The sequence below is a fragment of the Berghia stephanieae genome, chromosome 5 (assembly GCF_034508935.2).
Source record: "Berghia stephanieae isolate SIO BIC M18660-M18661 chromosome 5, UCSD_Bste_1.3, whole genome shotgun sequence".
Taxonomy (NCBI): Eukaryota; Metazoa; Mollusca; class Gastropoda; order Nudibranchia; family Aeolidiidae; genus Berghia; species Berghia stephanieae.
Window position 1 is genome coordinate 83,760,183 of NC_088364.1, and position 25,782 is coordinate 83,785,964.

The 25,782-nt window shown below is 39.8% G+C and overlaps 1 protein-coding gene across 15 annotated transcripts in view; it reads left to right on the forward strand.

Annotated features, from left to right (window-relative positions):
* Positions 1-7,862: 7,862 nt before the first annotated feature.
* Positions 7,863-25,782, forward strand: part of LOC144973749 (uncharacterized) — a 98,943-nt gene continuing 81,023 nt past the window's right edge. For 5 of the 15 annotated variants that reach the window (XM_078916593.1, XM_078916598.1, XM_078916592.1 and 2 more), the window contains exons 1-2: positions 7,891-8,359; positions 20,649-20,729. In XM_078916593.1, coding sequence (XP_078772719.1) covers positions 8,249-8,359; positions 20,649-20,729 — 192 coding nt within the window. In that variant the 5' untranslated portion in view covers positions 7,891-8,248. Of the gene's footprint in view, positions 8,360-20,648; positions 20,730-25,782 lie in introns of all 15 variants that reach the window. The other 10 variants (XM_078916584.1, XM_078916589.1, XM_078916583.1 and 7 more) reach the window with 5 other exon arrangements.

Genomic DNA, 25,782 nt, shown 5'->3' on the forward strand with positions numbered 1-25,782 from the left:
TGCTCAAGGCCACACAGCGCAGCGGCATGTGATCGAACTCGGTACCTTTCGGGGACAAAGCAAAGACCGTACCGCTGAGCCACGCTACCCCTAAAGACCCAACGGAATTTATGCCAGCCTTCATGAATGGCAATCGAAAACAGTGGGTCGCCTCAAGCCGACTACTGACATGCCAAGGCAGGACTGCTGCAAACATGCATCGGTGGGGTCTGAGTCTGAGGGAGTCAGCCGACTGTCCCTAGTGTCAGGGAACACCAGAGACAGCAGACCACGACAGGACTGCTGCAAACATGCATCGTTGGGGTCTGAGTCTGAGGGAGTCAGCCGACTGTCCCTTGTGTCAGGGAACACCAGAGACAGCAGACCACGACAGGACTGCTGCAAACATTCATCGTTGGGGTCTGAGTCTGAGGGAGTCAGCCGACTGTCCCTAGTGTCAGGGAACACCAGAGACAGCAGACCACGACAGGACTGCTGCAAACATGCATCGTTGGGGTCTGAGTCTGAGGGAGTCAGCCGACTGTCCCTAGTGTCAGGGAACACCAGAGACAGCAGACCACGACAGGACTGCTGCAAACATGCATCGGTGGGGTCTGAGGGAGTCAGCCGACTGTCCCTAGTGTCAGGGAACACCAGAGACAGCAGACCACGACAGGACTGTTGCAAACATGCATCGGTGGGGTCTGAGGGAGTCAGCCGACTGTCCCCACTGTCAGGGAACACCAGAGACAGCAAACCACGACAGGACTGCTGCAAACATGCATCGGTGGGGTCTGAGGGAGTCAGCCGACTGTCCCTAGTGTCAGGGAACGCCAGAGACAGCAGACCACGACAGGACTGTGCAAACATGCATCGGTGCGGTATGAGGGAGTCAGCCGACTGTCCCCACTGTCAGGGAACGCCAGAGACAGCAGACCACGACAGGACTGTGCAAACATGCATCGGTGCGGTATGAGGGAGTCAGCCGACTGTCCCCACTGTCAGGGAAAGCCAGAGACAGCAAACCGCATAATCCTGCACAGTCCTGTGACGTGATTGGCGGGAGGGTTCGAGGTTGTCATTTACTGTGGTGACGAATTTAAAGACTGGCTGGAGACTTGCAGTATGGAGATGTAGTCATACGCTACTATACAACTATCGGTGGTATCACAAATATTATGTTTACATTTATCTTTTAACCCTCTCCTTACCAACTATTCGTTACGATACAACCAACATTTTTCGGTACTACCGCAAACTCGGGGACCCAAATGATTTTGGGGGTGGGGGAGGGGGGGGGGGTGCAAATAATTTTGGGGGTTTGGGAGGGGGGATACTTTTTTTAAAAAAGTCTAGTAGGGGGTTTGGGAGGGGAGAGACTTTTTTTTTAAAATTTAAAAAGTTTTACCCCTCCCAAACCCCCAAAATTATTTGGGTCCCCGAGTTTGCGGTCGTACCCATTTCTCTTTTTCAAATTTCTTTTGTACATCATAAAATTTAAAGAAAATGAACAGTGCGTTGCAGAGCAGGTTTTGTTAAAGAAATTATTTATCGCTAGAACTTACTGCTATTATATTTGAGTGATAAAAAGTATATTTCTGTATTAGTTGGGTGTGACGTTTTGGGGGAAATCCTGAAAATGGCTGGTAAGGAGAGGGTTAAAATTGAACCTGCTTTTCAGCAGTCGACCCACCCTACTGCTTTTTCAGATAATACGTATAATGTTCCTGGTGTGGCAGCAAAGACCACAGAAACTATGGACTCGAGAGGGAATTGTGCGGCTATGTGGTCTTGTGGTATGACACTCGCTTTCGGATCGGAAGGTCCTGGGTTCGAGCCTCGCTCGGTGCATAGTTGAATCCTTGGAAAAGGTTCTTTACTCACATTCTCTCACCATACTCAGGTGTAAAATGAGTACCTGGCCGTTAACAGCGTTGTCTCTGTCCGAAAAAAAAAGTTGTAATATCGTCTAACAGGCGTCATGTCTCCATCTACATGATACATGTTTCTGTTGGTCAAGGACCCCTTGTAAAACGCTTTGAGCACATCTGGTGGATATGGTGCTATATAAAAGCTTAATTTATTTTTTTTTTTCAGAGAGAGGGATGAAAAGTAGTGACGTCAAAGCGCTCTACTCTTTTGGTTCCTAAATCCTTGATCGTGTGCACGTGACCAGTCCTTCTTGGAATTAGTAATGACTAGGTTATTAAATAAGATGATTTGTTTTGTTTTTAAGGGTTTTACGGCGCTTGCAACACATTAAGGTCATATCAGCGCCAGTAAAAAGGAAGAAAATGGGATAGGTAAAAGTTCTAGAATTACAGTTAAAGCACCCCCAAAAAAGTAAGACAAGGGGAATACTCTTCAACAGTCGTAACGTCACTTCCTTCCTAATGACGCATGGTAACTTAGTAACACTGGCTCTAAACTATCGGAACAATGGCGGACGCCCGTATGAAATATTTCTCCGGCGAGCATAACAGCGTATCCAGAGGGAAAAAAAAACATAAATCTGATCATGTTTTGACTTTTACACAATCTGATCACAAGGCATATGAAAAGTTCTAGCCAGCATGAAGAATAGACAGTAACGATTTTCTTTGTTTATAACCAAGATGACCGCCGTTGCCTGAGCGGCGTGACATCAGGCCACTGAATCCAAATGAAACAGGTGATAATTTGAATCACCTAAGTCTCATCCAGACACAAGCACATTTCCCCAAAAAGAGGAATACACTCAAATGTTTCAAACTATCTATAATACGTAAACAAAACATATTATAATGCATCGTGAGTTGAATTCAATATTTCAATCAATGGAATATCACTTGTTTCCGTGAGCTCTACTAACAACTCACAAGACGCTGTACAACCCCCCCCCCCCCCCCAAAAAAAAAAATATTAAAAAAATAAATAAAAGGACGTAAACTATCCGTTCATGTGGATCCCAGTGTCAGGCCGTAGCCATCGTTTTGTTATAGATAGTTCAAAGATGACGTCACTCAGGTCTTTGTTATTGTTTTTTTTTTTTGCCATCCGCGTTTATGAGTAATGCTCACTGAACTGTATTAACCTGACTATAAACGTTCATGAATACACACAGTTTTGTGCGTTGGTCCGTTATATTTCCGGATGGCAATGTTATGAGCTTCTTAGCCAAGCGCATACTATCGATAGCCTGATACTGAAATCCAAAAGGACTGGCAGTTTGACGTCATTATTTGGTTTTTGCACGGCCTTGTGAGTTGTCGTTAGTAGAGCTCATGGAAACAAGTTATTTCATTGGTTGAACTATTGAATACAACTCACGATTTCTTTTCTTTTGTGGCAACAGACTGGCATTTTGACGTCATTTTTTGGTAAGTATCAGGCCTTAACTTTACGAAGGCCACGGTCAGGCTAAGTTAACTATGGCTACCGTACCAGGCTATAAGTTTACAAAATTTGTTGTCTGTAAGATATTGTAGACGATAAACTAAGACGATTTAGAGCAGTAGGGTATAGATAGTTCGAAGACGACGTCACTCTGGTCTTTATTAGTTTTTGCCATCCGTGTTTATGAGTACTTCTCACTAAATTGTATGAACAAAACTATAAAACTTCATGGTTACACATGGTTTGTGTGTTGGTCCGTTATACTTCTGGATGGCAATGTTTTGAGCTTATTAGCCAAGCGCATACTATCTATATGGAGCTGGAGTTTATTTCGGTTTCCGTGGCTTGAACGGTTAGTAGAAATTTCTAAAAACTTTCCACCATGTCTAAGAGATATCCAATCACCGCCCAGCGGGATCGACGCCAATCCCTTTGGTTGTGAGGCTGATAACTCTACCACTGAGCTATCGGGACCTCCTTACGATATACTAACGTCATGCCAAAAGGATAACAAGCAATTATTACTGCCTATTTAACGTTACAGAAATGCCATATGACATGTGGAGGTAGGACGATATTAACTTCGGCTTCACGAGGCTTCATATGAGGGGCGATATTATTATTATTATTATTATTATTATTATTATTATTATTATTATTATTATTATTATTATTATTATTATTATTATTATTATTATTATTATTATTATTATTATTATTATTATTAAGGCACAATGTCGGGCTATCAAAGGAGAACAACTAGTATAAAAAGTATGTGGGTTATCTTTTATTTCAGTTGCCTCCCTTGTATTACAATTTCAAACCATCAAATTAATCACTTTAAAAAGTCCAGGTTCGAGAAAGTTCAATGGTTTATTGTCTGCAATTTGATTGTAAAATTAGTCATATTTTCTAATAAACTAATACAAATAACGTAAAATTGACAGCACTGTCGAAACTTGAATCAAACGATGCTATTTATTTTTATTTTATACATGAGAAACAAAGATAAGGAAAGCAAGTCGTATTTTAAAAAAAAACAAACAACAACAACAACAAAAACACACAATATAAATACCAACAAATCAACATCAATCACATTTTTAAGTATACCAAAAATAAAGGTAGTCAAATGAGAGGTTGCCATTAAGATTCAAGATACCAGTTTTGTTCCAAAGGGAATAACGATAGGCATGATCTAAGGGGAACAACTCGATAGAAAGGCGTGTAAATTATCCTTTTATCGGTTGTCTCCCTGTAATAACATGTAACAACGCACTGATATAATAGTTAATTAAACATTTATTCTTTACCACACAGTATGGAAAAGAAAAGATATTAAATAAAAATAATTAAATAAATAAATCAATCAATCAATCAATTAATCAATCAATAAATAGATAAATAAATAAATAAATAAAACTACTGCTCATATATAATAATAATATAATAAGAGTTAAGTTCCAATCTAGATATCTAGTCTTTTAAATCATTCATCACTTATAGAAAAATGGTGCAGTTGCTGTCAATTAAAAAAAATAATCCCTTCTCTAGTGTAGGTTACGTCAAGGCATTCCATGAGAGGAAATAAATAACCCATCAGCCTCAAACGCCTGATGTCAATAGAAATCGCCCGTGTTGTCCAAAGTGAGCACATTGAGTCTTAAAAACCATGCTCAATGGGGAAAGAATAGGGGTCAAACCTGGGACCTCTCTGGTCACATTGTACTGGTATTTTTAACCACTAATCGTGGATACGTCATCATCATCAGCAGCATTATCATCATTAACACCATCATCATCATCATCATCATTATCATCATCATCATCATCATTATCATCATCATCATCATCATCATCATCATCATCATCATCATCATCATCATCATCATCATCATCATCATCATCATCATCATCATCATCATCACCACCATTATCATCATCATCATCATCATCATCATCATTATCATCATTATCATCATCATCATCATCATCATCATCATCATCATCATCATCATCATCATCATCATCATCATCATCACCATTATCATCATCATCATCATCATCATCATCATCATTATCATCATCATCATCACCATCATCATCATCATCACCATCATCATCATTATTATCATCATCATCACCATCATCATCAGCAGCAGCATTAATAGTCAGTTTATACAGTGGGAAATTGCCATTGAGTCTTGACCCCCGCCAGACTATTGCCATCTTTTAAAACGATAGAAAAAGCTGCTGGAAACTGTGGACTGTAAAAAGTAATAAACAAAAATGACTAGAACAGCTTCAAACAAGAACAAAATACCAAACACGGAACGTTTCGGCTCAAAATCCTTCTTTAGCCATCAACAACAAAAAATATATCCCTAATAAAAATTACAATTTTTAAAAAAATGAGCTAAACGTACTCAAAGCGCTTTACAAGGGGTCCCTAGCCAGCAGCAACACTTGACATGTAGGATGAGACAGAGGCAACGCTGTTAACGAAAAGGTACTCATTTTACACCTGAGTACGGTGAGAGAATGTGAGTAAAGATCCTTTTCCAAGGACTCAACTATGCGCCGAGCGAGGCTCGAACCCATGACCTTCCGACCCGAAAGCGAGTGTCATACCACTAGACCACATAGCCGCACATTACTTTGAATAAAAACAAAATCCGATCAACGACAGGGAAGTTCGGTAAGTCCTCTCTGTAGAAGAAAAAAAAAAACTTTGCCGTGTCATGCTGCCAGTCTTCTCTTCATTACACCTATCAGCTCCGCTAAATGCCGTACTCCGGAAACATTAAAAAACAAAAAACAAAACAAAAAACAAACAAACAAAAAAAAAAAACAAAAAACAAAAAAAAAACATTACAAAAAAACACGTATTTACAAATTTGGCCAGAAAATTCGTCCTTCAAATATCGATTCGATCGATGTAAATGGCTCTCGCGAGGTCCCAGGTTTGATTTATTTTCCCCAGATGACGGTCATTTAAATCAATCGAAGTTTGAAGGTCGATTTGTTTTGGCCAAATCTTTACACATGTGTCTTTCCCCAGGGCACAACAGCTGTTTTGTCTCATTTGTATAGATAGTATGCTCTTGGCTAAGAAGCTCATAACATTGCCATCCGGAAGTATAACGGACAAACACACAAAACTATGTGTAACCATGAACTTTTATAGTCGGGGTAATACAGTTTAGTGAGTATCACTCACAAACGTGGATGGCAAAATACAAAAACAAAGGCTTGAGTGACGTCATCTTCGAACTATCTATACACGTTGACGTCGCTGGTTCACCAGTATGGCATTCCTTCTTAAAACCAAATCAAGAACTACTAAGCGTGATCACCCAGCCCGGCGCATAGTTGAGTCCTTGGAAAAGGCTCTTTATTCACATTCTCTCACCGTACTCGGGTGTAAACTGAGTACCTGGCCGTTAACAGCGTTGTCTTTGTCCTGAAAATTGTAATATCGCCTAACAGGCGTCATGTCCTGTCCTACATGTTAAATGTTGCTGTTGACCAGGGACCCATTGTAAAGCGCTTTGTGCACATTTAGTGGATATTGCGCTATATAAAGCTCAATTTTTTATTTATTTTTTTTCCCCAGAGTACAACAGCTGTTTTGTCTCATTTGAATATACTTTGACGTCGGTGGTTCACCAGTATGGCATTCCGTCTTAAAACCAAATCAAGCACTATTAAGCGTGATCACCCAACCCGACGCATAGTTGAGTCCTTGGAAAAGGCTCTTTACTCACATTCTCTCACCCTACTCAGGTGTAACATGAGTACTTGGCTGTCAAAAGCGTTGTCTTTCTGTGGAAAAAAATTTGTAATATCGCCTAACAGGCGTCATGTCTCGATCTACATGTTATGTGTTGCTGTTGGTCAGGGACCCTTTGTAAAGCGCCTTGAGCATGTTTAGTGGAGCTTGCTCGATATAAAAGCTCCATTATATTTTTTAAAATAAACATGAATAATAATGATAATAACAATAATAATAATAACAAAAATTCTAGCTGATATTATGAATGATTGCTTTTTCTTGACTCTGGACTCTAGCTTTTTTCGTAAATTATGGGCCTGTATCAGAAATTCCTACGTGCTGGTCTGCACAAAATAAGAATCATGCTAAATTGCGTTTGCGTATGTTTTCGTGCGAGCGTGTGTCCGCGTAACAACAATGGCACGAAAACACGATTACGTCATAATGAGTGAGTGTGTTTATTTTGCCTATTTTCCTTACACACAACACATTGAGACTACACATAGGTAGCGGCTTTTACCTGACTTTTTCACCTATCAGGCGTATGAATATATAGGATTCAGGTACCGGTATAAAATTTAACTATATAAATATGTAATTTATTAAAATAATAGGAAATGAGAGTATAAACATTCAGTTATTGTGTTGAATACCAATATTCTTTATTTCACCTCAATATTGTAATCAAATTATTTGAAAGAATTGGAGCTACTTTTCTATCGAAAGTGTTTACGAACACACTTTCGTCTGCTTGCCTGCCTGCTGCTTGTTTGATTGAAGGACCAGAGAGACTGACAAACGAAAGCCGAAGAAACGGCTGGCAGACACGGGAAACAAATACATAGTTTTGCCAAGATTTGGCGAGTATCGCCGTCCGTTGATAATGACACCATTGCAATCAGTGTTTTAGGAAAGTCAATTCTTATTTTTCATGTTCATTCTTCGGAATAATTCTAGAAAATGTTGTCTCTGTCAATCGGGCTTCCTTCGGTGATGCCCCGACCGACAACAACAGTCCCAATTCTGTTCCATTGATTCACTCGGATGGAGGTTTAACTTTGATTATACAAATTCCCTTATTATTATTATTATTTCTTCAATCTCAAACGTGGACGTAAGATGGCTTCAAAGTGTAACAAGTTTGTTCCAAACATTTTTAACAAGTCAAAATGTCAGCATTGTTTTGGAGCGAAGGAAGCCCACTCCGCCGAGGCTCTTGAAAATAACAAGGTGAGTTGTCCACTCTATTTGACTATATTTTTTACTACAGTACAGTTACGATTTGTACATTTAGTTTTAGTGTAAGGCCGATCATGATATATAGAATGAATGAAACGGGCGCCAATCGGTTCCCTCGGCTCCTTATAGTTGTTTTTAGATTTAGACTCTAGACACCCAGTTTGGTCCCTCGAACAGACTAAAAACGTTAAGTTGAGTGAAAAGTTAAAGGTAGATAATTAGACACTTCATTTTGTGTTCTAATTCTAAATAGTGCTAGAGCAGTCTGATGGGTAGAAGAACTGATGAGTATTTTACTTTTATTTAAGTATGAGTGTGTAAGTTGAAGTCTAGTATGCATGTGTGTGCTGACATATAATCGAGAGGTGGGCCTTTGGCCTACCAACCTCCGCTGCACGTCCAACTCGCCTTGAGCATGCATTCACGTAAAATATAAAGATTTTTTTTAAAAACCTACCTCTGTTTCAAAAACTAGCATCTTTCAGCTTTCTAAGAAACATTTTGATTTTCAGAACTTTAGTTCGTTAAAAAATACCGGCCAATCTGACCCGTTGAGTCGAATGAAAACGAAATTTTGTTGTTTACACGGTTCAAAGGAAATGCCGTAAATAAGCTTTCATGGACTTCCTGTGTTGTTTTTACAGTGTCACGTGACCGTTTTGAGAAATTTGTCGTCTGCTACAAATAATTAGACCGGTAGGGGGTAGATACAAGTATGAGTGTGTAAGTTGAAGTCTAGTGTGCATGTGTGTGCTGACATATAATAGCAATAGCAGTAGGTACATAGCAGCCCTTCACATGATGTCAATTACTATAGTAACTTGTATACTTTTATTTTTATCTTGAAATTTGATTTTGGCCCCACAGAGGGGAAAAGGGGCTAAATTGATGGTACAGGACGTTTATTTATGATTTATATATAAATAAATAGTAAAACACAGCCGTGGAATCTTCAATACTTCATCTTTCTCTCAAACCTGTGATTCACCTTACTAAGAATCAGTAATGCATTTTATTGCCATTAGTAGTATTAGTATTATTATTTACATCACTATGCCCAGGGACAAATTTTTCATCCCATATCTGCGTCAGAGTTGTGATATTATCCTTGAGGACATCAATTTTCATACGTAAATCCATTCAAAATTGAAGGAATATCTTGCATTAAATAAAATAAAAAGCTTGAAATTATTATAAACAGACTGGACCCCAGGGCTAAGTCATCCTAGTGGTTGAACCACTCTAGCAATAATTGACTTTGTCTAAGAGATCGCTACAAATCTATTGGAGACCCCAAGTCGATTAGATGATGTGCGGCTCTGTGGTCTAGTAGTATGACTCGCTCGGCACATGGTTGAGTCCTTGGAGAAGGCTCTTTACTCACATTCTCTCACCGTACTCAAGTGTAAAATGAGTACCTGGCCGACAACAGTGCTGTCTGTTAGAAAAAAATTGTAATATCGCCTAAAAGAGGCGTCATGCCCTTCCTATATGTTATATGTTTTTGTTGGCCAGGGACCCATTGTAAAGCACTTTGACTTTGAGCATGTTTAGTGGAGATTGCGCTATATAAGAGCTCAAGTTTTTAATTTTTTAATTAATTTTTTTTTTAATCTGCTGTTAAAAATGACTGAAAGTGTCCGAATCTTTTAACATTCGTCACTCAGATGACGTCCTGAGCAATCGTTCTCTAAGAAAAGGATAAGAAGAAGCACAACATGCGCTTTAGCAATTAATGCTAATCGCTACCATTGAAAAGGAGTTGTTTTCACCAGATCTAGAACAAAACCCAAACCTCTTAATAACTGCTGGATGGGGAAGGTAGTCAGGAAAAAACCATTAACTTATTATTGTGCTTGTTACTTACTTGGCTTGGGAATGGAGTGCACCATCGAGCTGTCAGAACATCTCTTGTTTTGTCAATCTGGAATGTGTTGGCATGTATTGATGGACAGATATGATCATTTGTGGGGCTCGTGGTCTTGTGATATGACACTCGCTTTCGTATCAGAAGTTCCTGGGTTCGAGCCTCACTTGGCGCATAGTTGAGTCCTTGGAAAAGATTCTTTTCTCACATTCTGTCACCGTACTCAAGTTTAAAATGAGTACCTGGGCGTCAGCAGCGTTGTCTCTGTGGGAAAAATTGTAATACTATCGTCTAACAGGTGTCATTCTACATGTTACGTGTTGCTGTTGGTCATGGACCCTTTGTAAAGCGCTTTGAGCACATTTAGTGGATATTGTGCTATATAAAAGCGCTAGATATGATAAACTGTATTGATCTATGAAGGGGATTACAAATACAATGTGTTAATGCATGGCTTCTTGTGTCGAGCTAGAATAAATCAAACAAGTATCACACTGAGCTGTGACTCTGATGCATTTTAATGATAATTGCAGTACCGTATGCAGCCAAACATCTTCATAGAAGCTATTTAGGCAAAATCCATTTTGTAAAGCAGGAATTTAGAGTTAAATTTGAAAGAAAAGTATTTTGTTTCTTTCCACATGTGCAGATACAAATCGGTAAAATGGGCACTAAGCCAGTGGACATTTAGGCTGTATAACATTTTAAAATGGCTCAAAATCACTATCATTGTAATTGTACTTTTTGTGGTCAAAAGAATTGATTCATCTCCTGTTTGTGAGTTTTATTTGACTTCTACCAACACTGCTCTATTTGACTATCAATTCGTTTCACACTTGCTCCACCCTTACCCTCTCTATGTCCTTCAAACTGCTTTCTTTCAACGAAATATCCAATCAGATTCTTACAAATGTCCCCCTCTAATTGGCTGCTGAAAACAATTTTAAATTTCCAGAAGACGGCAATCAGCAAAGTTGGCTCCTCCCACTCTGATGGCTCATACCTACGATATGCTGGGTCTTGTGGCCTAGCCCGTGTGGCTTTTGATGTTACACAACATTTTAACATCAAAATTGATATTCCTACAAAAGAATATTAAACAATTGGAATTAGATAGAGATAGAGAACGGTGATATTTGCAAAGCTCTTTCTCCCTTTATTCATGTGATTTAAAACCCAGCTATCCTAATTCTGTATGGTGGACAAACACAGTATGGGACCAGGTTGGTTTGTCTGAGAGTCAGGTACGCTATTGATTGAGCTACCAAGCCCTAATTGGGGCTATGTGGTCTAGAGGTATGACTCTCGCCTTCGGGGTCTGAATTGTGCATAGTTGAGTCCTTGGAACATGCTGTTGTCTCACAATCTCTCACCGTACTCAGGTGTAAAGTGAGTACTTGGTCGTTAACAGTAACAGTGTTATCTCTGCCCACAAAAAAAGTGTAATATGCCCTAGTAGCCGTCATGTCTCGTCCTACAACTCTATATGTTAAAAGATTTTTGTGTTGGCTTCGGACCCCTTGTAAAGCTCTCTGAACACGTTTAGTGGAAACTGTGATATGCATATTCTCTAGTTATGAAATAAATCTAATTAAACCTCTCCATCCCCAACCTTTTGGTTCAATGACTTGATAGTTTGACACGCTAAAATCAATTTGGCATTTTTTCCACCTTTATCCACAATCCTCTCTCTCGCTCTCGCTCTCTCTCTCGCTCTCGCTCTCGCACTCTCTCTCTCGCACTCTCTCTCTCTCTCTCTCTCTCTCTCTCTCTCTCTGTGTGTGTGTGTGTGTGTGTGTGTTTTCCTTTCAAGTCAATGTTTTGTTTTTGTGTCTTTTCGGTCAAGTCGCACAGTACTGATAAAATCAGAATCAACGAATTTTGAAAATGTTTGGGTTGTTTAACTTCTAACAAAAACAAACAAAACAACTATCAACATTTGTTCTCCTGTTTGGTATTTTAGTTTCGTTCTTCTTCTTATTCTTTTTCTCCATCTTCTTCTTCTTCTTCTTCTTCTTCTTCTTCTTCTTCTTCTTCTTCTTCTTCTTCTTCTTCTTCTTCTTCTTCTTCTTCTTCTTCTTCTCTCATTATAAAGGGTAAATTACACTCATACTCATATGGATTAATATGGGACGAGTGAGGATCATTTGCTACTTAAGACTTCGTGGGTGGCCCCCAACTAAATATTTTAAAGAGAAATGCAATTTGTTGTCGTGTCCCCCGAACCAGTGACATCTATATGAAGTCCTAGCCCCGAAGCCAACCCATGTGACGACCCGACCGACCTGGGTCCTTTAATCTTGTCTCGTTCTGCTACGATGCCTCGGTGTCTTAATTATTGTCCCCGTGGTGCGGCCAAGCAATACATTCTCTGTGTATTTGTGTTCAGGCGTAGGTAGTGCTGGTGGTGGCGGTAGTGGAAGACATCTCCGTTCGTCCGTCCGTCCACACACACAGATGTGTATCCAATCCAATTCAATGATGTTTTAATGGAATGAGAAAGGACGTCATGCTCTTGGGCTTAGATTATCTCTCTCTCTCTCTCTCTCTCTCTCTCTCTCTCTCTCTCTCTCTCTCTCTCTCTCTCTGTGTGTGTGTGTGTGTGTGTGTTTGTGTTTTCCTTTCAAGTCAATGTTTTGTTTTTGTGTCTTTTCGGTCAAGTCGCACAGTACTGATAAAATCAGAATCAACGAATTTTGAAAATGTTTGGGTTGTTTAACTTCTAACAAAAACAAACAAAACAACTATCAACATTTGTTCTCCTGTTTGGTATTTTAGTTTCGTTCTTCTTGTTCTTCTTTTTCTCCATCTTCTTCTTCTTCTTCTTCTTCTTCTTCTTCTTCTTCTTCTTCTTCTTCTTCTTCTTCTTCTTCTTCTTCTTCTTCTTCTTCTTCTTCTTCTTCTTCTTCTTCTTCTTCTTCTTCTTCTTCTTCTTCTTCTTCTTCTCTCATTATAAAGGGTAAATTACACTCATACTCATATGGATTAATATGGGACGAGTGAGGATCATTTGCTACTTAAGACTTCGTGGGTGGCCCCCAACTAAATATTTTAAAGAGAAATGCAATTTGTTGTCGTGTCCCCGAACCAGTGACATCTATATGAAGTCCTAGCCCCGAAGCCAACCCATGTGACGACCCGACCGACCTGGGTCCTTTAATCTTGTCTCGTTCTGCTACGATGCCTCGGTGTCTTAATTATTGTCCCCGTGGTGCGGCCAAGCAATACATTCTCTGTGTATTTGTGTTCAGGCGTAGGTAGTGCTGGTGGTGGCGGTAGTGGAAGACATCTCCGTTCGTCCGTCCGTCCACACACACAGATGTGTATCCAATCCAATTCAATGATGTTTTAATGGAATGAGAAAGGACGTCATGCTCTTGGGCTTAGGTTATCTCTCTCTCTCTCTCTCTCTCTCTCTCTCTCTCTCTCTCTCTCTCTCTCTCTCTCTTCGTTTGTCTTTCTATCTCTCTCTCCCCTCTCTCTCTCTCTTTCTTTCTCTCTTTCTTTCTCTTCCTTTGTCTTTCTATCTCTCTCTCCCCTCTCTCTCTCTCTCTTTCTTTCTCTTCCTTTGTCTTTCTATCTCTCTCTCTCTCTCTCCCCTCTCTCTCTGTCTCTCTTCTCTTCTCTCTCTCCCTTTCTCTCTCTCTCTCTCCCTCTCCTACTTCTTCCTCTTCTTCTTCTTCTTCTTCTTCTTCTTCTTCTTCTTCTTCTTCTTCTTCTTCTTCTTCTTCTTCTTCTTCTTCTTCTTCTTCTTCTTCTTCTTCTTCTTCTTCTTCTTCTTCTTCTTCTTCTTCTTCTTCTCCTCCTCCTCCTCCTTCCCGTTTCCCTATTCATTTGTCTTTATGTCTGTTTATTTATTTGTACCCCTCAGCCACACGGCGACATACATACATTTAGAACAGTACAATTTCCTACAATTTCGTTGATTCGACGAGCGATGAAATGAGTTGTTTGTGTTTCAGATTTAATTTATCTCCTCAAGTACATTTGGCACGAATACAAGTCGTTGCTTCTGGCACCAGACTGGAGGCTCAAGTTTGATTGAGGTTCTGGTTAATTGCCGGGATGTTTCCTGTTAACCGCTTTTCTATAATATGAAGAAGAAAAAGATGACATTTCGCAAACGTCATTATTCAACAACTTATTTATTTTATTTTATTTTATTTTATTTATTTATTTATTTTTTTTAGTTTTGAGAGAGAGAGAGAGAGAGAGAGAGAGAGAGAGAGAGAGAGAGAAGAGACGGGGGGGGGATGTTAGGTGGTGGTAAAGTGTATGTAAACACGAATAATGGGCGACCCTGTGATTTGCAGTGCTACAACAACGTAAAACACGAGGAAAACATCGCTTTGTAAAAGCATCGGCATAGTTCGGCCACGATTTCTTTCCATTCAACTAACTCGTCATTGTAACCACGGGGCTTTGATGTTGTTCTCTTGCAGAGTATTTTGATTTTATACGCTCTAAAACAGATATAGGAAAGTGAATAAGAGACATGATCCATTTTCCTGATGCTTCTCTCTCTCTCTCTCTCTCTCTCTCTCTCTCTCTCTCTCTCTCTCTCTCTCTCTCTCTCTCTATCTATCTATCTATCTATCTATCTATCTATCTGCCTCTCACCCCCCCCCCCCCCCCACCTCCTAAAATCCGAAGTGCCGGGAGGGAGGCAACACTGGAGTTTACCACAGTCTGTTTTTGTCGCTCACACACTGAAGCCATCGAAAGGAGTTAGAGAAACCCATCCTGTTTTTTTTGTTTTTTTTTCTGTTGCGGTTGGCAACATAACAAGATTATCATCAGTCAGACGCTCATAAGGCTAGGAACCCTTCCCCCCCCCCCCCCTCCCCGGAAACAGGCGTCATGTCCCGTCCTACATATTTAATGTTACTGTTGGCCAGGGACCCCTTGTAAAGTGCTTTGAGTACGTTGATATTGCGCTATATAAAAGCTCAATTAGAAAAATATATAATATTATGTGGTGGCCTCTAGTCATAATGGCCATTTAGTCGCGACATAACGAAAACAGGGACGAAGCAAGCCTCTGTTCCAGTCAGCTGATCCACTGCTGGAGTGTGAACTTGTGCAGACATTGTATTAAAAAAATATATTTAATTACAAACGTTTGAGCACGATAGAGCAGCATGCAATGGCCTCTCTGGGCCGATCAAAATTAATGTAAGCTAGTGCGGGGCGGTCCTTGGCAAGCTTAAGGACCACGGTCCTACGGTCCTTGGGAAATGAAGACCGCAAGGACCGGTCTTAGGACCGGTCCTTTTCGACATTGAACATTCCTGAGAGACTGTTGGAAATTCGAACCGGTTTGACCTTTGAGACCGTGGGATCGTTCATTCTTGAACCGTTAAAGACCGCTACACGATGAAAACCGTGGTCTACAGGAGTAAAACACAAGGAGTAGTCACACTCATTTCAAATTGTAACCTAATTAGAGAAGAGGGGTGATGCCTTCTTTATTTGCTCACCGTACTTCATTGTTACTTCGATAATTTAATAAAATTTGAAATTTATCCCCATTAACGGAGATAATGGCATCGCCCAAGGCGTTGATCGAGTTGTTCGTGGCGTTGATACACACACGCAACTCCTACCCCCCCCCCCCCCCCCACACAACACACACATTAGAGGGCAGCGAGCATTGAAGAGTAAGAGAGAGACGTGAAGTTATAATAAGAGGGGGTGGATGAGGTAATAAGAGGGGTCGATGGTGACTTTTCGCCAGATCTAACAAACTCAGCTACCCATTCATTGCTGAGTAGACAGGGATTCAGAAAAAACTCGACTGCACCCGGATCGATCTCTGGCCCTTTGCGTATAAAGAGAGTGCTCTATCAACTGAGCTATCGGGGTCCCCAAATATTCTATTGGACTTTTTTAAAATTCAGACGTTATAACTGGGTTTTTTGAAGGAAGAAACTAATGAAACTCATATTATTTGATTAGTAAAAACACCAAAACGAAATTTTAATATTATTGTATTATTTTAAATGACAACACTGCGATAGAAAGGAGTGGTGACACGAGATGGACAAAAGAAAACAAAAAATCGGATTTGCTACCTACTTGCTAGGTTCGACACACACACACACACACACACACACACACAAACACACACATCTTTAGTAGTCACATTTCAAACAATAACCCATTAGAGAAGAGGGGTCATGCCTTCACCATAGATCATTGTCATTGCGATCATTATGGTGTAGTAAATTTTGAAATTTACCCCGTAATAATGGAATCGTCCAAGGCGTGCGCCTCCTGTTCCCCCCATCTCACACACGAAAGGGCGGTTTGCGGAGTGGAGGTTGGTGGTCGTCTGCCTGTATGGTCGTCTGTGTCGTTTAGTGTATGGCAAAGGGGGTGGGTGCGATTAATTAAGTGGGATGGTGGTGATTGGTGGAAGATAGGCAACCGAAGGCAACGAATCGCTGGGAAGTAGTAGGCTATGGCGCGAGACCGACGGTGATCAGACCGGTCTTCAGCGCGGCACTAGTTGAAAGGTGATAAGAAGTGAGGACCGCCGCCGGTCTTCACTATGGGACCGATCCCCGGTTCACAGCTAAAAGACCGTAGGACCGGTCCTCAGCGCGGCACTAATGTAAGCCAGAAACGGGCGCTGAAAAGACATGGTAGTGTCGAAAGCGCCGTTAAACGAAAACAACCAACCAATAATAGTGATCATGACCCCCTCTCCCACTCAACACATATGGCATCATCAGGTTCTTATGCTGCTCACACAACTGTGTTATGACGATCGATCCAATCAGTAAATTTTTTACCGCACTCGTGCACCGTCGGAAGCTTCGTCACAACACACCGTTCAACTAGATGCTCTGCGGCGAATCAAAGATACAATATCATATGTGACCCCTCGTCTCAAAACGGTATTAAGTCGGGATCATTAAGATGCTGAAAATTAAATTTGTAGCCAGAAATATCAGACTTGCGTTGAGTTTATAAACTTTATTGAGGAAAATGAATATCATATTTCAGTTTGCTAAATACCAATAATTCATAATTTTGTCCAGTTTACCTTTAATTTAACTTTTTCGCATCTGGGTCATCCCGACATAATACCGTTTTGGGACGTTGGGTCACATATTATAGATGGGGATCATGACGTAACTATAGTAGTCGGCCATGATGGGGATACATGCGGATTGTGGACGACGCGCATATCACCAACTTTGTTTAGAAACGTGTTATTTCCTGTCGGTCCTATTGTGGAACGCCAAAAGGGATAAAAGTATGAATAGTAGTATAAAACAAGAAAAGAATTCATCAGCTCGGGATGTGACCCGTTGATCGAATTTTCATGGGCTCCGTACTAGGACTTCATAATATAGAAGTCACTGGCTCCGTATCAAAATATTATGAAGAAGATGCTAGTTAGTAACCAGCAAACCTGTCTTACGGAGGTCACTCGACTCAAACGGTTCCAAGTAGTTCTATGTTGCTGAAAAGCGCCGTCGGATACAGATAAGTTTAGTTACTTTGTTCTGTGCCGAACTCAGAATGCATCATAATGTGTACTTGAAATGTATGGGCCAAAATGATATTAATAAGTAATAATAATAAATGGCATTTATATAGCGCTTCCTCCCGTTGTCACAGGCTCTAAGCGCTTTACAGTGATATAAAACAAAATATATTACAGTAAGAGTAAGACAATGTTGATGGAAAATTACAGTACATTATAGTCTTATTTAGAGAGGACCAAAGCATTAACTTATGACTTAGTTGAAAGGAAGGAGGTGACGAATTTTAGCAGTTTTCCTAACTTCAATGAATATATTTCTAATAAGGTTCATTATATTATGGAGAGACATGGAAAATGAAGTTTATAAAAAAAGTGGAGTACATCCAGATGGTCATACCAGTGACTAGGAGATAGACAGATGGTCAAACAAACATGCAGGACCTAATTACGTCACAGTGTCTCCCTTGTTTTCTGTTTCGCGATCTGAAATCCGGTTATTTGCAAGAGATTATGGGATGTGACCATGTGGCCGTCCAAAGTACGCCATGGATGTGACTAGAACATTCTAGGGAGCTCATTATGTGTGCGACTTTAGCATCGATCTTTTATGTCATCAGAATAGCTGGAATTTTACATGGACTCAAAGGCCAAGTTTTATTACTATTATTGATATTGTTGTTGTTGTTTCTAGTTATTATGTGAATGAAATGCATTATCTTAAAAAATATATTGTATACTACACTTGGAACAGAGTTTTGTGCATTCATATTTGGTTTGAGAACTATTGCACTAAATGTCTAACGTTGAGAATAAGTTGGCTCTCAACGTGTTTGTGTGTTAGAGAGAGAGAGAGAGAGAGAGAGAGAGAGAGAGAGAGAGAGAGAGAGAGAGAGAGAGAGAGAGAGAGAGAGAGAGAGAGAGAGAGAGAGAGCGCGCGCGCAAAGAAGATCAAACGATTGCATTGTTGTTGGGTGCAAACAGTTTTATATTTGAAAAAAAAAAATATAATGTGACGAACATTCCTTCATAAATGTGTCCCGGTCACCGATATCGCCCTAGATTCAGTTAACCTTTCTCGTGAGGAATTCATCACGAGAGTTTAAGTCGAAGTCGTATAACAATTAGTTCTTCTCTTTGACACTGCCTGGGAATGCTACAACCCGTCCTGTTCTTACTTAAATTAAATGTTGCCAAATAGTATTAGTCATGTTCCCCATCCTCACCTTCCCCATATTACACACAAAGTGACTGTGATAGTTGTATGGATGCCATCTGACTAAACTTCTCTTTCTTTACGTTTTTTTTTTTCTTTCTTCTCTTTAATTAAAAAAAAATATTGTTGAGAACAGCGATGAACGCTTTCATTTTACAATTTACAAATGCTTTGTTTATCAAACCGATCTTTTAAAAAATGTCTTCTTCTTCTTGATATTAGTAAATATGATTTATACCACGATTGCCATCTTCAGCCCGGGGGTCGGAAGTTTGAAGTAGGTATAATCAGATGCTTATTTACCTCGACCAAAAGTCAACGCTTTGATGTGTGGTTTTAAAAGCTCTCAGAGAGAAGATTTCATACCACAGCTGAAGGGTCTGTCGGTGCAAAACGCTTTATTTCATTTACTTTTAGTTTTAAATACGTGTTTGAATTTGAATACGTGATCGTGGTGATGGAACTGGGGTTTATAGGACACGCTTGGCAAAGACGATTTGTTGTTTTGGTTTCGGTTCGTAATGTTCCCGATTCCATGGTTTTAACTATAGTCTGCCTGCCTGTACAGTAGTGTGTATATTGTGTGTGTGTGTGAGTGTGTATGTATGTGTGTGTGTGTGTGTGTGTGTGCGTCACTCCATCACGGACTACGGTCAGGGATCATGTCATGACAGACTGACAGACAATGAGACCTTTTATGTTTAGGGTTGCCTGCTCTGTAATACTAATACATGTTGTATAGAATGTATTTTTCCCCCTTCGACTAATTGTGTCTACATTCGTTTCTCTCTCTCTCTCTCTCTCTCTCTCTCTCTCTCTCTCTCTCTCTCTCTCTCTCTCTCTCTCTCTCTCTCTCTCTCTCTCCCCCAAGTGTATGTGTGTGTGTGTGAGAGAGAGAGAGAGAGAGAGAGTGTTCAGATTTAATAAGCGCATATACTCGGATTCACCGTGATCAGTAAATTAAAAAAAAATTAAATTGAGCTTTTATATAGCGCAATATCCACTAAATGTGCTCAAAGCGCTTTACAAGGGGTTCCTGACCAACAGCAATAATAGTCTTCTCTGACCTGGGGGAAGCCTTCATGCTTATGGTTATAAAATGTTTGTAAAAAGGCTACTCTTAATTTGGCTCTATTCTGTTAAAGATACTTGACCAGTTCCGAATTTCTGGCCAGATATTGGACAATGGATTTTGTCATTAACGCCTGTGGTCGAATTTACGTATTGAATCCTATTATGACTACGTAATCGTTATGACCCATTTTAAAAGTCTTTTATCCTCTTATAACTCCTCTCTCTCTCCCCCCCCCCCCCTTCCTCCTTTCTCTATCTCTCATTCTCAATCTCCCCTTATTAATTAAGTAATTGGTTTTATTCTTATCAACTTTTAATGCACACATTGTTTTATGGAGGGAAAAAAAATAAAGTGAGTAGATGTGACTCATATATAAGGGAACAACATATAACAAACAACGTTTCGGCCCTTGGCCTTCGTCAGGCCTGTTTGTTTTGTGTTGTTCCCTTATATATGAGTCACATCTACTCACTTTATTTTTCCCCCCTCCATTTTACTGGCTCATTTCGGCACCTCTAGCTTTGGTTTTACTACATTATTTTATCCGTGACCATTTTATGACTTTGGTTGTCGATTTTCCACAACTGGTAAATATTTTAACTCAATGGTTGTCTCGTCTCTCCGCAGGCGTCAAGGAAGGTGTCAAAATGTGGATATCTGTTTGTTTCCCCTGGATTCGATTTCAGCAATCCTCTTGACCGGACAAAGGTTAGTTTTTCCCCCCCCCCCCCCCCCCCCCCCCCCCCCTCCCCCCCACCCACACACACTTCTCTCTATCTATATATCTATCTTTCCATTAATTCTCTCTCTCTCTCTCTCTCTCTCTCTCTCTCTCTCTCTCTCCATTCCCTCTCCCATTTTGGAGGGAAAGGGGGGGGGGGGGGGGGCGAGAGAACGATCATCCCACTTAGCGTGGATCAGCGGTACGGTCTTTGTATCGTACCCGAAAAGTACCGAGTTGGAGCACTCGCCGCTTCGCTGTGTGGCCTTGAGCAAGCCACCTAGCCCTAGCTCCATTTGCGGCGCTGCACTGCGGCTGACGCCTGTGTTATTCCGGTCTTCCCTTGGTGAAATAGACCCAAGAGACAATTCCCCCCATGGGATGAATCAAGGGAATTTTTTTTTTTTTTTTTTAAATTCGTTTTTGATGGAGTTTCGAGTAATGTCTCATTAAAATAACAGATGAAAGGCAATTTATTTTGGCAGGAGAATTAGAGAAATTAAGGAGAAACGAAAACAATTTTCTTTTTAAAAAGTGGCTACCTCAAGGTTGCGGTAGATTTAGGGGCGATGACAAGGCAACGCTCATAATGATATTTCCATACTGGCCATAGTAAATAGTGGCAAATCTGTTTTCAGACAATAATGTTGTCAATTGTATTTGTGTGTGCGTGTATTTTGTCGGCTTTGCTTTTCTTTGCAACACAATTATTGTTACATACAGCAATTTTGCTTTATATTCGTTGTTTTTTGTTTTTTTTTTTTGGGGGGGGGGGGGGGGGTTAAAATTCCTTATAAGTTTGCCCAATGTCCCTCCAATGTAACACTCTCATTGCAATTTACTTACCAGTTACAGTTTTAATAGAAATAGAGATATGGGAATGGGTGAATTGGAACATTGATGGAGGGAGAAAAACCGTGGAGATGGAGAGAGAGGGGAGAGAGAGAGAGAGAGAGAGAGAGAGAGAGAGAGAGAGAGAGAGAGAGAGAGAGAGAGAGAGAGAGATACGGACGGACGGACAAATAATGTATTCTTGAACATAAAGTAAAATCCAATCCACCTTCCACAATTCTAACACACCCCAGCGAGTCGTTGGTGAAGTGGAAACATCTGCTGTCCCCTTTTTGATCTCGTATACAATTTAATTGTTATTTTTGTCAAATAGTATTGTAATGATAGTTTTGTTCGAGAAAGCATTTGGGTTCTACGACCTGACCGTTTTTCTCATACTGGTTTTATTATTAGAATATTTTATTGAATATGTACATATGGCTCGTCGGCCATGTATACTTTATAGTTTGTTGGTTAATGATTTTGACGGGCTTTGATATCGTACTGTAGGAAATGATGACTTGGCGCATAGTAGGCGGTTTGATTATTGGTTGTACGGACTGCGATCATGGTTGAAAGAAAACCTTTCGTGTATTGGTTTTCATTGGTGAAAATGATATCTTAGATTTTGGTTACAATGATGGCCACGAGAAGGTTTTGGACATTGACAGTGGGGTGAGGGAGAAAGAGGATAGAGAGAGAGAGAGAGAGAGAGAGAGAGAGAGAGAGAGAGAGAGAGAGAGAGAGAGAGAGAGAGAGAGAGAGAGATCATATCTATAATTTTTTTTTTAAAGCTGGATACATATAAATGAGTTTGGATACATATAAATGAGTTACAGATTAGGGTAGAGGAATGTTAAGAACACATTTTATCGACAAGCTTTCCAAATAATTGTCGCGACTGAATTTCAATTACATTTTAATATTGCCATGATTAGTTGCTCTTAAACACAAATCTAAAAAGGACAAACTAATTCTTTTAGCGGCTTAGTTCGTTTGATATTTATTTATTTATTCAATGAGATCTTTAGATGCTTTTCGTACACACGTCATGTATATATAAATAATATTTTTACAAAGACCAAGCTTCTCTAAAGCGTTTTATAATTTAACATTGAGCCATCCTATTAAACGGATATGTATGGTCACAGTGTTATATCAGACAATCATCGTTATGGCCATTCGATAATAACATAGAAACAATTCTAATATTATGTTTATGACTATGATGACTTCTTTGGCGTCACGACTCATTACCATGTCTGCTAGCATAATATAAATAGCCAGTGACTCACATCAACGTAGCTTTTATCACAGTACACACAAACACACACACACACACACACACACACACACACACACTTGCGAAATAGGGTTCAGAATACTAAATAAATAGTAAGTTAAAGCCTCAAAGGTCATTTTTTAAATGCGACTTTTAAAAAACGTTATTGAAATCATGAGTAGTTTTTATAATATGCTCCCGACAGAAGGATTTAAGATCTAGAGGATAAAACATCGTCCATACGCTACGTCTGCTTTTTAGGGAGGCAAATTTACCTCAGAGGATGTAGGCCCTTTCCTTTTGTTTACTTTTGTCTTCTATTACATTCCCTTAAGGAATACAATAAAGTTGTTTATGTTTATATATTTTGTTTGTTTTAAAAAAAAAATATTTCCTTTGCCAAGTTATTGTATTATAAGTAAATATTGCGTTTTTGTGTTTTAAAGGGATTATAAGTATGTAGCCTACGTCTATTACTTTTTTATTATCGTTGACTCGCCTGAGGGTGTTATTTTAACAACACGATGGAATTGATAGTAAGATAAGTATGTTCCTCTCTGCATACTTTCAACGACTTTTAACCATTTTAATTTTAGTTTTATCTCAGTTTCCATGAAATGTGACATGTGGATCATACTTTCCCTAGAGCGGCTCGTAGTAAATACCGGTGATACAGGCGCTTTCTCGAATGGAAAATGTTTAGTCTACGTGCCCCAACGGAGCAGCAGCTTCTAATGGTGCTCACACTTCTATGTTATACGATCGATCCAATCAGCAAATTCTTTGCCGCACTCGTGCACCGTCGCAAACCAGCCCCGGAAGCTTCGTCACAACACACCGTTCAACCAGATGCTCTGCGGTTCGAATACACATTTCGACGAGCAATGAGAGCGAGTGCGCTTTTGCATAATGTTTTTTTATTATTTAGGATACGGCGCTATATCAAGTTGTCCATTCATTAACAAAACGTAGGAAATGTTCGTTCGATCTGACTGGTCCTGTCCCAACAAATTGCACAGGGATTGGAACCAGATATGATAAGATTACCCAAAGCGGGGTTTTTTCTTCTTTCCCCTTTTGAGGACTGTTAGATCTCGCGGTCTAATAATGATAGGAATAATGAATGATTTATAAATCCAACGTACAAGCCATTAAGTCCTTGGGGTATTCTTACTTCTACTTGGGGGGAACTGTTGCATGCAATAAAACCGAAATAGCTCGTACGTTATATCATGCTCTGTGTGACCGAGACATCGAAATTCGCGTTATAACTGGGGTTGTAAAAGGAATGCAGCATTTATCGGTTTATTCCTTGAACACATTGTGGCATGATATAAGGAAATTGCATTATTTTTAATTTTAAAGGGAGAATAAATTTTGTCAACAATGGTGATCGGAAAAGATGAATAATTCATCGCTTTCATTTCGTGTTTTGGCACATCCCTTAGCCAACTAATGGATTGGTTTCTATAACGTTAGAAATACTGGCTTCTTGTGAGATGAGAGTGTCCAGAAGGTGTAGAGATAGACATGATAAGCAGGATTTGTGGTACATTGCGATAACAACGGGGAAGTAATGATATCAAGACAATTGTTCAATTGCTTGGTTTGTCTTCCCAAATAATAAATGATCACCGGAATGAATGAATGAATGAATGAATGGGTGGATGGATAGATGGATGGATGAATGGATGAATGAATGAATGGGTGGATGGATAGATGAATGAATGGTCGGATGGATGGATTGATGGATGAATGAATGGATGGATGAATGAATGGTCGGGTGGATGGGTGGATGGATAGATGAATGAATGAATGGTCGGATGGATGGATGGATGAATAAATGAATGAATGGTCGGATGGATGGGTCGATGGATAGAGAGTGAATGAATGAATGGATGGATGAATGAATGAATGGTCGGATGGATGGATGGATGGATGAATGAATGAATGGTCGGATGGATGGATTGATGGATATATCTTTTGGAGCAATCACGAAAGGAAGTAAAGACAGCTGCGGCTTTGTGGCAGCGTGTATTCTTCCTAGAATAAGATGTCCCAAGTTCGAATCCTCCACAAGACATTGTTGGGAAGGTGTTTTTTTTTTGTTTTTTTGTTTTTTTTTTTGCGTATTTTATCAGTTTTATTCGTACAGAGTTTCCCACGTTGTCGACCAATTCAATACAGCACGAGCCATGTGTGAATAAAATGTTATAAGTATATTTTAATTCGAATTCCTCATTGAACAGCTGGCATAATATCACACGTTAACTCACTCTATCCTAGCGGGTTTTTTATTTTGCTACTTTTCAAAATTGGAAAAAATGTATTAAAAATGAACATGTGAATAGATAGTTTTATTCAAATAGCATTAACATGTAAAAACTGAAAACATTAGCTTTGATACTACGCCAATAATTTGTCTCAGAAAAATGTAATAAATAGGCATGGGGTAAAAGTAATCCGGGTAAACTACGGATATAGTCAGTGTTAGGGTTGAGTGAGTTAAGCATTAAAAAGGCTTTCGTTGGAAAGTTTCTGATCCTGGGTTTTGTGCAAGATTTTCTTCTTATATCGAGATTTTTTTTCCCTGGTTAAATAAATAAAATGACAGTTGTATTATGTGTGGTCGGTAGAAGAAAATAAAGAATGAAGGGGGGGGGGGGGGCTGAATAAAATAATAATGATTATATTATCCATTCGTAACAATTAGCTGGGTTTTTTAAAATTGAAAAATAATTGTAAAAAGGGGGGGGGGGGGGGGGGGGGGGGGGGGGGGGGGGGGGGGGGGGGATGTATGGATGAGACTCGTCATCTGACATATGGAGGCCCCGGTTCCGAGTCCTCTTTTTTTTTTTTCTTTAAATCCCGGTTCGTTTGTTTATTTGTTTGCGCTTTTTTTTTTTTTTTTTTGGGGGGGGGGGGGG